The sequence below is a fragment of the Anser cygnoides genome, chromosome 1, assembly GCF_040182565.1.
Source record: "Anser cygnoides isolate HZ-2024a breed goose chromosome 1, Taihu_goose_T2T_genome, whole genome shotgun sequence".
Taxonomy (NCBI): domain Eukaryota; kingdom Metazoa; phylum Chordata; class Aves; order Anseriformes; family Anatidae; genus Anser; species Anser cygnoides.
This window is the reverse complement of record NC_089873.1, coordinates 21,774,757-21,789,425: the sequence shown is the minus strand read 5'-3', so window position 1 is coordinate 21,789,425 and position 14,669 is coordinate 21,774,757. Positions and strand designations below refer to the sequence as shown.

At 38.8% G+C, this 14,669-nt stretch overlaps 1 protein-coding gene across 6 annotated transcripts in view; it reads right to left on the bottom strand.

Annotated features, from left to right (window-relative positions):
• Nucleotides 1-232: 232 nt before the first annotated feature.
• The window catches only part of MOV10L1 (Mov10 like RNA helicase 1), a 40,244-nt gene continuing 25,807 nt past the window's right edge, over nt 233-14,669 (bottom strand). For 2 of the 6 annotated variants that reach the window (XM_048080835.2, XM_048080838.2), the window contains 12 exons: nt 14,052-14,148; nt 12,947-13,125; nt 12,298-12,444; nt 11,801-11,922; nt 10,851-10,950; nt 10,422-10,586; nt 8,752-8,925; nt 7,788-7,937; nt 6,066-6,173; nt 3,833-3,970; nt 2,960-3,051; nt 233-2,515 (listed from right to left, as the gene is read on the bottom strand). In XM_048080835.2, the coding sequence (XP_047936792.2) occupies nt 2,506-2,515; nt 2,960-3,051; nt 3,833-3,970; nt 6,066-6,173; nt 7,788-7,937; nt 8,752-8,925; nt 10,422-10,586; nt 10,851-10,950; nt 11,801-11,922; nt 12,298-12,444; nt 12,947-13,125; nt 14,052-14,148 (1,482 nt within the window). In that variant the 3' untranslated portion in view covers nt 233-2,505. The remainder of the gene's footprint in view (nt 2,516-2,959; nt 3,052-3,832; nt 3,971-6,065; nt 6,174-7,787; nt 7,938-8,751; nt 8,926-10,421; nt 10,587-10,850; nt 10,951-11,800; nt 11,923-12,297; nt 12,445-12,946; nt 13,126-14,051; nt 14,149-14,669) is intronic. The other 4 variants (XM_048080834.2, XM_048080833.2, XM_048080832.2 and 1 more) reach the window with 4 other exon arrangements.

Below are 14,669 nucleotides of genomic sequence, written 5' to 3'. Positions count from 1 at the left end.
AAGCAAATGTAAGACATTTAAAAGGATTATTCCATACTCCCATTATTCACCATATGCTGGAAGACATCCCAACCCCCCCCCGCCCCCCCCCAAGCTTGCAGCCTTATTGCATGTTCCTTACCATTACAAAACGAGCCAATTGTTTAAATAATCAGCCTGGTAAAACAGAGACAAATGAATTGTTTCTAATTCTGTGAATGAATGCTGTAGTTTTTTTTTTAAAGAGTCTGTTTCTTATTAAGATGCAGAATACTTATTTTTCTGGTATCTGAACTCCAAAATATGCAGCCCAATGTCCCTCGACAACTTAAAGCTATTTTATTTAAAGAAGAGTGCGTTAAACTTTCACAACATTATAAAATCAAGGTTCCAGAAGACAGTGTACAGCAGGTGCAGCTGGTGCGTACTCTGATTCTATTTCTTGCCCCATTGATCTAACGTCCTTACTTGGAATGGAAAAAAATCACAGGAGGTGTAGAATACAGGCTGCAAGTACAACCTGATTTTATTTATTTTTTCCTCATTCAGGTACAAACTGTCCACTTTTCAAGAGAATGAAGAGCAAGAAAAAATTAACAGGGCTCCAACCCCCCATTATTTGTTAAAATACACCCACCTGCTTGTGCAGCCTCTTCAGCGCAGCACCAGGTAGCACCCAGGCACACACGTGTATCTTGGACTGCTTGAGCTGGCAGGCTCAAATAATTTGGCTGATGCTGGAGGCCCGCAGCCTGACCTTCAATATGTTGCTATGTAATTGTTAGGGATGTGACTTTTATTAGATAAAGCAAATTTCTGTTCTGACAAAATATGGAACTAGCAGGAGCAGAATTATTTGCCCAGCAACTCCTACGCCAATGGTTTAGCCTGACCTGACCTGCATCACTCTGAACAGATCGATGACAGAAATTCCATTAAACTACAACTTTAAAAGGTTGAAAACAACAGAAGACTAGAATGAGCAATAGGAAGGACTGTGACTGATGAAGCCTTCATATTCTAAAATGATATTAAAGAGCATGCTTTTTCTTTTACTGGAGGTCTAAATGCAGCCACTTACAGGTTAAGGTATCTCTTCCAAAAAGAAAGAAACCCACTGCGGGAACTCCTTGCCACAGCACAGAGTTTAGCACTGGACTACTCGTAGGGCTGCAACAGCTACAACAGAACATACTTCTCAAACCTTCATTACTTTTTGAAACATACTGAGAAAACCAGAACAACCTGGTGAGTACACAGTTGAATACTACATGCTTCAATTCTGTTAAGAAAACCTCTGGGATTTATGCAATGTCTTGACTGGTCTTTTGACAGATTTTAAAACTCTTAACTATTTATCTTAAACAGCTCATGAACTGTTTGCTTTACAGACTACCTCTTGCCTTTTGTAAACCATCAGTATCTAATACAGGGCAAGGAGGGAAAAATGCCAAGGTGTTCCTGTGCTCTCTGACTCAATGCACCTCCATCTTAATCCTCAAGAAATGGTGGCACCACTCTGGCCTCTATCATTTCTTACTAAAGCAAGGAATTAATAAATCTCTTCTTCAAGGAGAGCATGAGCACACTTGACAGTAGGTGTAAGCAGCAGTAGGGCTGAGTAGCGGTTGTAAGACCTGGTGCATCGTAAGTGCACATACTGCTTCATGATTACTTCTACAGTGCTGTACGGTGAGACTTAGAGGACAACAAGAGCAGAATATTCAGTTCAAGGGAACAGCACAGCACACAATTAAGGTGATTGCAAGAGTACTGCTAAGCCATCAGCCAGCCCATCAGTTATTTTTCATTTCGTTGAAGTAAAATACAACTTTTTATTCTACCATGCATTTGCAGAAACGCCAAGCAGTTTTCGCCCCACCTTCTCCTTTTTAAATCCATCATCTGAGGCATTCTGACATACACCAGACAGCTGGACTGCAGTAAAGAAATAAGAGAACCCTGTATGAACTCAAGTACATACAGAGTCTTTAGACCAGAAAGTAGGGCTTTTCAGCCTGCTTGGCTTAAGGTACTCAACATCAGCCAACTGGAATGATTCATGCATCATTCCAGTTCACAGTGCAGATATATTACTGTAACGCTCCTGTAACGAGATTACAAGACATATGTTCGTGGGACAGACCAGTCTCAGAAGGCATTACAGAAGTCTGAGAACAATGAGCTTCTCAAAAAAGTTACAGAATAAGAAAAAATTAACATAATTATTCAGTATCTTCTGAAGCTTGCAGGACTTGCATACACTTCTGAACAGAAGCATAAAGCTATACACTTTTTTCCAAAAAAAAGCAGACTAATTACCACTCTTTTATACTGTTAAATGTCAACTTTTTTACTTCTTTAGAAGTATTACAAGTGTCTCTTGGATAAACTTCAAAGAATTCCAGAACATGTGCCTTTCCCTGAGGCCAAAAGGTGTTGGATTCGCTCAGAAATGGATTTCTGTTAAGCATTCTTAGCTTCAAAATCAGAAGAGGACTGAATGCATCTTCAACACTGGAAAAATCACTCACATCTGTCAATTAAAGGAAATAAGAGAAATGAATTTTGACTACCTTTACATAAATAACAATTTTAATAAAAATTTTCTTCTAGAATGTCCCTTCTAGCAAGATGTAATACATGTTTAGATCAATCTTTCAAACAAATTTCCTTGACTATATTAGAGCCACCATAAATACTTTCCCCTGCAGAACCACATTCCCACCCCAGCTCCCCTTATGTTCCCTAAATACATCATGCATCATTTGGGGGTATGCAAAATACTAAAGTCAGCAACACCCTGTACTTAATGCTCAGACTTTTCTTATGGAGTGAGGGAAAATATGGTTACATGTTATTATGTTTACAGTACTTAAGAATGCAAAAATCAGATCTTAATATATTGTAGCAGAGGTTTTTATATGTCATCTTTCAAATGGTATAGAGCAATTTATGGTATTTTTAAAGCAACACTCACTGGTGCAGCAGTTCCAGCTCAGAAGGCAGGTCACAACCTACATAAGCCTTGTTCATTAAGCTGTACTCCAGCAGCGCACAAAAACAGGGATCCTACAAGAAAAGATTAATGTTTAATATAAATCATGCTACTGTGTGTAATGAATTTTCAAACAAATTAGCATAGCACATGAATGCAGGAGATTTAACTGGACCTCTTCCAGAAACAGAGCGATGCAAACAGTGCAGGTGTGGAATAACATCGGAGGAAGATACTGAGAGCTGCACTAAGTTACATTTATTGCATGTAGGTGTGGGGAGACTAAGCTTTCTATTTAGTTTGTTTCTGGAATACTCTTTTCCTTCTATCTTATCAGGTATTAAGAAAAGCCCATCTTCTTTCTATGGAAGGACCATGCGTTGAGTTCAGACACTTCCCTGGCAGGCTGTTGTATCAATTGGGAGCAATCAATTGAATGGAGAATGCTTCCTCTCTCCATTTAAAGATGGCAGTAACTGCGTTTTGTGAAGGAGTCCAGCTGCAGTAACAACATTTAGAACATTCTCATTGGACTTACATGCTGCTGGAGAACTTTGGCATTGAGGTTCTGACCTCTGCTAGACAGAAAAAGCAGATAGGATTTGCCTGCACAGATCAGCAATAAAGTTCTCTTTGTGCTTGGGAGTCTACTGCACAGGGGCCTGAACTGTCCACCCTTACAGGAACCTCTGGAGTTCAGGTAATCCCAAACGCAGACTGAGGACAGCATACCAACTATGAACATAAAAGATGTTCTCTAACATCAAATAACCCCATAGATTAGTCATTTACAATTGTCGTTTATCTTATCACGGCAAATACCACATGCAAATCAAAGATAACAAACAAACTTACCTTCACAAGAACATGAGGATTTCCCACAACAATCAGCAAAGCTTTTGCTCTAGTAATTGCTACATTAAATCGCTTTGGGTTAGAGAGAAAGCCCAAATAGTATTTATCTTCCATAAATACGCCTTCATGAGATCGCACCTAGAAATTAATTATGGTTAGTTTCAGAATTGGAATAATGAGAAACCAACTTTCCTAGCCATAGCGTAACTTCAATATATGATTTGCTCACCGCAGCAAACCACAGGTCAGTGTGAGCAATACACAAGCTAGCTTCATAACTACATTTCCCACAATGGATTTTTCCAGAGAAGAGCTCTTCTCCAATAGCCCACTAACACAACTTCAGCAATTTCAGAAAAGTGGCATATTAGCTTTATTTTAGTATCAGGAATATCCACTGTAATTTGAAACACAAAATACTAACATTACATCCTGAAAAACACCAATTTTGTCTTTTCAGTAGAAGAAATGGTACTTAGTGATTTTCTAAGTCCTACAGTTCAATGATATTTCAGAGTGTTTCATAGCCTAGAGGAAAATGCCACTGAAGCAACTAATGTGCTTTATAATGATTTCTCATCAAGTTTTCACCTTTATTTCAATCAATATTTGAACTCATATTTGATAAAATAATTTTCCATCACCAATAATGAGTTTGTATAAATAGGAGCACAGTGTGTACCTACAACTATTTTAAGATAGTTACAATGCTGGACTGAAAAGCCACGACATGATAAAGCATGGAGAGAAGCATGCTTCTGCTGCCCTTAGGAAAAAAAACAAGCAAGCAAATCCCCCAAATGCCTCCTCCAAGCCACAAGACAACCCCTCACCCAAACCAATTTCTTCCCTCCTTTTCCTCCCCAGTCATCCAGTTTTCCAGAGCTTTGGTTGTTTTAATAGCTATTTTGTCCTCCTCTCTCTCAGAAATCCTATGCAGTGCTGTTAAAAGTAGTCCAGTACCAGTCCTATCTTCAGCCACACATTCCTGGTCTGCACTGCCTCCTTTGACCAGTCTGTCCTCTGTGCCATTACCCAGACTCAAAGGGGCTCATTCTGTAATAGTGCACGTTCTTAAACAGTTCTAAAGGATCCCAGGTCACAAACGCCTCAAGAACTCCACATTCCAGACACACACCTTTTACTTTACTTTGAGACTTACTGCACCAAAAACATCCTACCATTTGGACCGAAAGCAAGCATACAGATTTTGTTTGCATTCTGAAACCAGTTTCACACTGTAGAAATAAAGGTCTTTAAAGGTCCACGTGGGTCCAAAATGCCCACCAGAAAGAAGTCTAAAACCCCAGAACACCATCACATACACCAAACTGCTATCACTGTGATGTTCAGTGTCAGGTTAGCTTTTCTCTCAGGTTTCCCACCCACCTTCTCTGCTGACTCAGCACAGCTTTTTACTCCTGGCCAGCAGCTCAGGCTGTACGTACAATATATTCACCAGAGCATACTTGGATGTTAGCTCAGAACATAAAGGATCAGTATCACACATTCCTGTATAAAGGCATCTGCAAAACACCTCAGGATTGATCAGCTGACTGCTTATACTTCTTGACTCCACACTAAATTCTCCTTACAAGCACCAAGAAAAACTCCGCTATCAAGAGCCCCATCCAACAATTCCATGCCTGAGGAGACAAAGGACAAAGAAGTTGCAGTATTTTTTCTCCATATGGGGTTTTCATGTGAATCCACATACCAGAGATGTGTGCAAATGCACTGGAGTAACATCTAGCATTTAGAGGGCAGGAACTGGCACACACCTGCACCTAACCAAAAACAAAGGGGTGGTAAACACTGGTGAGTGGAGCTCCTCCTCAGTCTTCTGAGGCCTGGTGTCTCAGCTGCTGCAGACAGTTTTCAGGCTGTCAACTGGAGTGTGGTAATCAATCACTGTGATTCACTCACTCCTCTAATATTAATAATGCTTCCAGTTTCCATCCTCTCTAAGCACACTTAACTGAAGGTACATAATCTGCATGAAACTCTAGAACAAACTCAGTGTGAACATCCAAAAAGGTTTAAAGTTTACTTCTAAAGCCCAGACGCCACCTTGTTCACATGTGCTTAAAATAAGCACTTTTCCCAAATACTGCAACAGACTACCGATAAATATAGCTTCCTCCTCCCCTTCCCTCCCTAAGCCCCACGTCAAAGGAGCCAGAGAATTAAAAACATACAAATATTCTACACAGGACCAGAGCAATATACATACCGTTGATAGGATGGTAACCATGTGCTCCTGCCCTTGAAACTCTTCCACCGTGCCAACTTTAACATCTGACAAATCAATGCTTCTCAGGAGAAATCTGATTTTTTCCACCTACAAAAAAATTTGAAGGAATTTATTTTCACATTTGAGACTGGATTACTTCAAAGCCAAAACATATGACACAAAAATAAGTAACTTAACACAGACAGGTTGTAGGGAATGCCCACAGCAAGGCTAGCCATCAGCCACTAGTGAAATTTAAAAATGAAACAGCAGCTTTTTTCTGAGAGGTCTAACACTGCTTACATGACTCAGCAAGTGAAATACTTCCACCACGTGTACAGAAATTGACAGTTTTTTGATAAACACAGATTTTAATGAGAACGACAACTTAGATCTTAGGAGTTTATCCATTGGAATCCTTTTTGCAGTGTGGAACATATCCAAAACCAAGACTTAAAACAGGTGTGGTAGGGCAAGCAGCTTCCCCCACCCCTCCAGAAGACCATGCAGAGATTCCCCCTCTACTTGCCAGCTGTACCATGCAGAGTGAAAAGCAGAGGCGAGGTGTGACCATAGGTGCTTGCTCTCTTCTAGAGGGTACAAGGCAGTCTTGCCCTCCGCAATGCTGGTATGTTTGGGATAAGCGTATCATCACCAGCAAAAAGCTGCTTGGAGGCTACAGCTGAAGTGCTCCAAATTTAGTGAAAAATGAACCATGGCTAAGCCAAGGGTTACAGTCATTATTTTCACATCAGCATTCTTGCAAGACAAAGTGACTTTCCTGAAGCAGACGTTATTAGTATGCCTTGCACCACAGGCAGATGAAGGACACAGTCATACTCCCTAAAACACTTCACAGCTTTTAATACAAGAGGCTCAGCCACATCAATACCGTATATAAGTATTTGAAAAATACACAGTAACTGTAAATACAGGTGGGTGCATATGCTTCAACAGAGGAATCAGCACAGATAACTCTAATTTGCAAGTCAGAGTTCTTCAAAACAGGGCTGGTCTTTTCCACATGCCTTACAGTGTTCCCCCCAGCCCTCGCATGCATGTCCACAAAGATTGAGATGTGCACATCAAGAAAAAACTGAGCGCAACCTATCCAGAGCATCCTCTGGAAATAAAAGATTTATTCTTATTTTAAAAATTAAAGCAGACATATACTCACCAGACTTGACCATAAACAGTTTTAAAAAATAAAGTACTGAATTTGAAGTTGCCACCTGACATTCTGTATGGGTTCAAAGAGCAGTACAAGCTTCGAGTCTGACTGCTGGACTGCTAAGTCCCAATTCGCGTAGTTTACTCGAAGTCACAACAAAGTGACATGCCATCTACTTGCTACACTTCCGTTTTGTTCTGCTCCTCAGCGTGGACAGTAAGTGAGGATATCAGATACCTGTTCCAGCTGTTACATATTAAATTCTTGACTTGCTCTCTACTCCCAGCAACTGAAATACCTGCTTTGATTCCCAAAACTACAAGCAGAACTCTCCCTATCATTTCCTGATTTATAAAACTAAGCAAAACAGAATGCCATTAGTGCTATCTAGGTTTACAGTTCAATGGAAACATCATTAATGATTGATAACACACTATGTAATGACACACAGTGACATTCTGATACAGGTCTTCCTGCTCTAACAAACCACAACAATGCAAAACCACAACATGAAATACACTAACTCTGAAGTTTTTAAACACTAATTATACCTGTTTACGATACGGTGTGATCACTCCAATATCAGTCACAGACACTGCAGTGCTTTCGTTTTTAGCCAGGTGGCAACAGTACTGCATCACTTGAACTGCTTCAGTTGGATTAAACCACGAGGGGCTGTGACCTTCGCGTGTTTCGTTGCCCTGGATTAGGGGAAGCAAAGTGAGCAGATGAAGACCATGTGCTGATATGACTATGTATTTAATAGATTAGTCTCAAACATCCTAAATGCAAAAAAAAAAAGTGTGATGTAATGTTATATACAAATTCCCTTTCTTTGCTCTAAACCCCTTCCAATGAATGAAAAAGCATCACAACTTTTTTTTAAAAAGCTAGATTATTTATATGATGACAGTGATTTCTATGTGACAAAGGATGCAAATCTCAACTCAGATTGACAGGTGTTAGCAAGCTGCTAATCTGCTTTTCTGCAAGGCAGAACTCTGCAAGTAGTTCAAAAAGCACCTCCAAACAGTGGATATACCACTTGCTATTTCACTAATTCTTGGAAGACCACAGAAAACTTCTCTTCCTGACATTCTATTCCCCACGCCCCCACTACTTAATCTTTAATGATCTTCCAGTTGTAGGGGATCGTATTCATTCTAATGCAGCAAACTCGTATCAGAAGCGATCTAAATCTAACGGAGCTGCCTGCAGCTCCATGCTGCTTAATTTGCCAACTTAATTTTTTGTATTAAAGTGTCGCCACAATATACTTCAATCTGCAGCTGCTCAAGTTCTTTGCAAACATTTGACTTCAGTGGTTTTTTCAAAAACCAACTAAGTACTGAAGAAGTAGTTGTTTCAAAAACAAGAAGCCACACTTCTTACAAAAGGTTATTTTCATACCCTTTCTGAAATTAATTCTAAAGAATAAAACTTGCTGTCTACAACGTCAGACAACTTCTATGAGGCCCCTTTGTTTATACCTGACTACATGAACATTTTACGTACCCTGACTCCATGAAAAATTAACGGAAACCCCTTCCTGGGCAATTTCTCCCAATGCAACAAAGACGTTACTACTGAAGTGTCTGCACAAACTTCCAGCTCTTTATGATAAAACAGTTTAGATGGTAAAGCAAGCAACGCAGAATGCGACCTGTAGTTCTTTATAAGCTTTGTGATCTGCAGCGACAAGAAAAAAAAATTTTAACTGAAACAGGCAACTATTCATCAAGCTTCAAAGTCTGCTGCAGCTCCTATGTTGCCATCCTGTAGTGTTTAGCTTTTCTAAAGCTGCCAAAGAACTGCATTAAAGGGAAAAAACTGTGATTGTGATCTGTAATTGTGATTTAGCTAGAGCTAAACATCACCCACTCCCTGTCCCCCCCAGCAACTTAGGTCTGCCATCAGGCTTCCTCCTCTGGCCACACAATTATCACATCACCTTTGGTTTTAATTTTTCAAAGTACAGTACCACAAGAATGAGAAGGCACCTTAGTAAATTAAGTTTACATTTTAGCCCTGTATTTCAGGCTGACAAGAACTTAAAGCCACTGAAACATTTGTGCTTACTTAACTAGCCATGCTACCTCTGCCACTTGAAATGGACTTTAGGTACTTTACCATAGAAGAGCATTAGGAAACTGTAACGACATTCTGAACTGCTTCTGTACTAATCAAACGGACACAGAGTCTAGCAAAAAAGGATGTTTTTAGTACCCCATGTAGGGAAGACATGTTCAACATGCATGTGTAGAGCTGTCCACGTTCAAGAACTTACTGCCCCAAATAGTGCCCTTTTCATTCTCTACCTTTCAACCTTCAGAGCTACAGAAGACCACAAAGCAAGACTGAGCTTACCTTGTTTAAATTTAAAGTGTTTACTCAACAAATGTCAAGTAAGAAGTAATGGTTCTGATCATTAAAAAAATCTACTTATGAGGCTCTTCGATTCAAATCCATACTTTGGAATGACATTAAGGAGCTACTCTGGTCAAGGATATATCAACAGGTTGCCAGATCCTGATTGTGAAATGTGCTTATGCTCACTAAAACGTGTTCACCAACTGTCCTAAAAACATTTCACTAACGGCAATTTGCTTTTGATACACCAGTTCATGTACTGGGCTGCTAGACACAGTTCCAGCTCAGAGTTGAAGGGAATAGTTTAAGTATTTCTCTATGCCATGGAACATTCAGTTATTCCCAGCTACCCTGTAAACACTGTTTTCTTACGCTTGTATGACAAATATCCAAAGCTATCCTTCAGAGGAAGAAGTGGTAAGGAAACAGGAAGTTTCTTTTTTCCCCCTTCCTGAAGTAAGTTGTTCAAACTTGTCCATTTGTGGAGAATTACGTTATGAATTTATGGTAAGTTTGGACAATGGAGATGGAAGGAAATTTTAAGCTGTTATTTGGAATTATGCTATGTGTGCTACGTTTGACCAACTCTGAAGGGTCTGTCTGTTTTCAAGCCAAAAAGGGCTTTAGGAGGTTAGAAGGCTGAACATCCTTGATATTCTGAATATTTATTCAAAATAATCAAGTCTTCCTAGAAAAACAACTGTTTTAGTTAATACTAAGCATTAAGGAGTAAAGAAAGATGGCAAGGAAACATCAGCAACCAGAGTTTCTCCTTCTTTACAAGAAATAAACTGAAATAACTTAGTTTTACTCACCAACAAAGGATTATATGATCCACAGGCACTGAAGGCATCCTCATCTCTCAGATACATATCCCTTGATACCAGTCGTTCCAGCAAGGACAAATTTAAGCCAAATGCCAATGCAATTTTTGATTTTATTACAGGTCCTAACTGCTTTGGATCCCCAACAAGAACTATCTGCGTATACAGATAAAAAACCACCTTGTATTATAACAGTTATTAGAAAACGTAGTTTCAGTAACATGCACACTTCAGAATTGTAAGATGAATTTATGTCAAGTACTCTGCTTTCCTCACAGACTTCTAATTTGTTTGCACAGGCTTAGGCCCAGGACAGAAGTATGAAAAAATGGCAGCTTGCATTCTACAACATTCACAACAATAAAAACAGCAAGCAAAAAACTTGTTCTTCCTTTCAGAAGATGATGCTAAGAGAATTACCTGTCCATTAGCTTCTGAAATCAACCCGATAGGAATCAGGCTCTCTGGTTCACATGCTTGCCCAGCTTCATCCAAAATCACATGTGTGAAGTGTCCAAGCCTAGAATTAAATAACATGAACTCAAAAGAGGGCTTTTTTTCAGATTAGTTCATTCTGCCACCCTGTGGTTGACCTCAGCAGCTCCGTAAGCTTCCTTGTCATGTGCACCAGGAACCTCCCTCCACATATACAGCAAAGGTTAAAATATTTCAAAACACAGAAGGTAGAAGAAAACTCAGTAACTGATTCCTCATCTGTGATTTCTCTTCCGTACTATCATATACACAACCACTGCTTATCTTAAAGTATTAGTTAGGGCAAGGCTAAGATACTTGGAAAAAAATCATTGTTTTCAAATTCCCTCAGCTATTTAATTAGAATAATGCACTTGGTTTACGCAAAGACAATCACTAGGCCCTGTTTCCACCAAACAACTCTTAAGACAGTTAGACGCTTAAAGCGTTCTTTAAAAAAGTTAAAGTTTCCTGTGATTTTGCTTAATAGCACTTTATATGGAGGTTGTTTACAGCTAGTTTTCTCATCAGGTCACCTTTACTAAGTAAAATACAATTTTTAGTGTGAACTCCTACAATACTTTTAAGCCAACATGACTGTAAGAAGCAATATAATTTCTAAGGCTCCAACTGCTAGTGGTGGAGAAACCACTGTGTCAAGACTTCTTAATTTTATTCAAGATATTTCTTAAACTCACTGTGTGTGGAGAAAGTCTCAGCTGAAACATTACTAAAAACAAGTTGTCTTCCTGGCAAACCTCTTAAGAACAGAGGTACATGCAATGAACTGTATTAAAACAGCTGAAGTTGCAATATAGAGGGTATCTCAGAGGGTAAGGCTTGAGATTTTGCAATTTCCAGCTATCTCAGCAATACTCCTGTCTATAGTACAGTACCTTACTCCTGTTTGATAAAACATTCCTGCACTGCTACAAGTGGTAATTATTATCCTGAACCAAGATGCTTTCCAAATATCTTCGCCATCTTTGCAGTAAAGTTTCACTATGTCATCAATTTGCTGCAGAAACAAAAAGGTATTTTGTAAAACAAATATGCTACTCGATGTTTTCATTTGAATAAAAAGCACTGAAAACTATGTTGGAAGCCAAACAAAACGTTTAGATTTAGACCCATAACTGAAATGATTTCTTCATGAATGTGCTTAAGCAATGTATTTGCATTTCCTTCATCTTAGGGATCAAAATTTTAAGCTGTATTTCATATACATATTTTCCAGTTCATCTTCTGGAAGGGCTAGATTGGTTATTACTTTGGATCCTAACCACCAAGCCTAACTAGCCTACCAAACCTTGACAGTAACATTAATAAATCAGTAGTTTAAGATAAAATATTAGACGTGAAATAATAACTGGTAGTTATCTGTAATACTTACCTCTAGTGATCTGCAGCTAGCATTGATTCGGACCATAGCTCCTGGTTTTAACAGATTGCTTTGATGCAGCCTCAAGCAGATCAGATCTGTTGCAGCATTTGATGGAGCACAAACCAAGATTCGGCTGTCTGGTAAAGTATAATGTATCTACGTTCAAGAAGATGGACATAAAGTAAGGTTAATTTGGAGATGCAGCAATAGCTAAAATATGCTCATGTTATGCCACTGAATACAGAATCCAGATGGGTTTTGAACACACATTATACTCATCCACACTCCTGCAGTTCAAGAACACTAGTCTTAACATTCATAACCTAAGCGTACCAACAGCAGAAGTATTTCGTGGTTATCATACTGATGTATACCTGTGTTTCAGGAATGCATTATGCAGTACTGGAATCGTGAGTTAGGTATTATTCACAAAAGCTTTAAAGATATAAAAATAGGAAGACTTGAAAGTAAGTCATTCAGGAATTCTGTAAGATTCCTATCAAAATCTTTCATTATTTTGCATAGCTCAGCAAAATTGCTTAAAAGAGCATTTCATGAATTCTTGTTTGGGAAAAAAATGTGATGGTACTTACAGAATTACTCTAAGTGCTCTAACACTGAAATGATCAGATATGACCCAATTGTCATCTATCACTACCTGTAAAATAGCTTCGACTACCGTTACTGTTTTTCCAGTTCCTGGTGGTCCAAAGAGAATGTAAGGCGTTGGACGACATTCACCACTCACTATCCTTTTCACTGCCAGTTTCTGTTGCTCATTCAACGTAGGATTGAAAAATTCACCAGCTCTCTGCTTAATTGCCACAGTTTCATCAACTATGATCAAGATAAGCATATATTAAACATGAACGTAAATATTTTTAGCATACACAGGTTAAAGCAACTCCAATTCATGTTATGTTTTAAAATTTTTTCTTCGTTTTATGTGGTAACAACTAATGAACTCCCCCCCTCAAACTCTTATTTCCTAGAACAGCACAGAGAAAATAAGATGTTTATATTTCAGAATTGTACTAGATCTTTCATAAAATTGAAGGACAGAAAAGGATTATCATTACCTACTGTAACAACCTGTAAAAACTCTATCCAATAATTTTGACATCAAGTTCACTTTCCTTTTTTTGTCCTAGGGCAACAAAATTTCGGTAATTTTTCAGGGATAATACTAGTACTTGATGACCAGTGGTGAAGTCGTATGACAACTGTAATTTTCCCCCCCTCATGCAGTCCAGCCCTAGCTTCCACAACAGAATCTTATTAACACATTAACAGAAGCACAATCTAGGCAACCTACTCCACAATTTAGGTAACCTATTGCTACAACATGATAAAATCACCCTATTTAAACATCAGCATACTTAATTGCTGAAGTGATGCCTCTCAGATAAGCAAAGGAATGATATGTACTTTCTGAAACCTTTTAAAAATCGGTATCATTTTTTCCAAAGTAGCTATCCCAGCAATCCAGTTACAAACCGGAAACTTGGAACATGAGTGAACATTTTCCAGTAGATGACTTGGATAATTTATTGAGTACAAAATATCACTGGATTCTTGTTGAGCTGAAGATGTTTAAATACTCCACAGAAGGACTCCAACAGAAATTCCTGCTAGTACCGCTTCTCCTTAAAAGAGCACGAGGGCATCTGAAAGGCGCCACCATACTCAGCCCCGATTTGGCTGAAGCGATTGCAATGCTGAACTGTTATTCTTTAATAAAGAAAGAAAGTAATAAAGCATACCAAGTTGGCTTGTTTGTGCAGTAACTGTCACCACGTCTGGTATGTTCATCTGCCTGGATGCCATACATTTTGTCCGTCTGTTCTGCAGTTTTTTGACCTGAAATCATAAAGTCAAGGTAAATGCATTTATCATCTTACAGTAACAGCCAATTATCTTCACCAATATTTTTGAAGTTGCTACATTTTTTTCCCCATTAAACAGACTATCTGTGAAGAAAGGAAGAGTATGAGAGGAAAAGATCCAAGGAGTTTCCACCTTAAAACTAAGGTTTCTAGAAGTTTGAGTTTATGTTAAAATTAAACATACATTGCAGAAATACTTTGCACGCTCACATAAGGATTGTGAAGTCATGGTTAAGTAGCTTCCTTCAACAAAAGCTAACGTTCACATTCCATGCGTTTTGGCAAGATAATTTCAGACTGCAGCACGGGAGGAAACTGTAGTGAACATGGCATCAACAGCACTCTGGACCAGATGTTACAATTCTCTTAGTAATACTCATCCCAATCAAGTGAACTGATGAGCGTTGGCATTGATTACTTCCTGTAAAGGACAGAGGTACTTGTTTTCTAGCCATATTATCCTGGAATTTTTGCTGCTTCCCCAGAGTCATGATG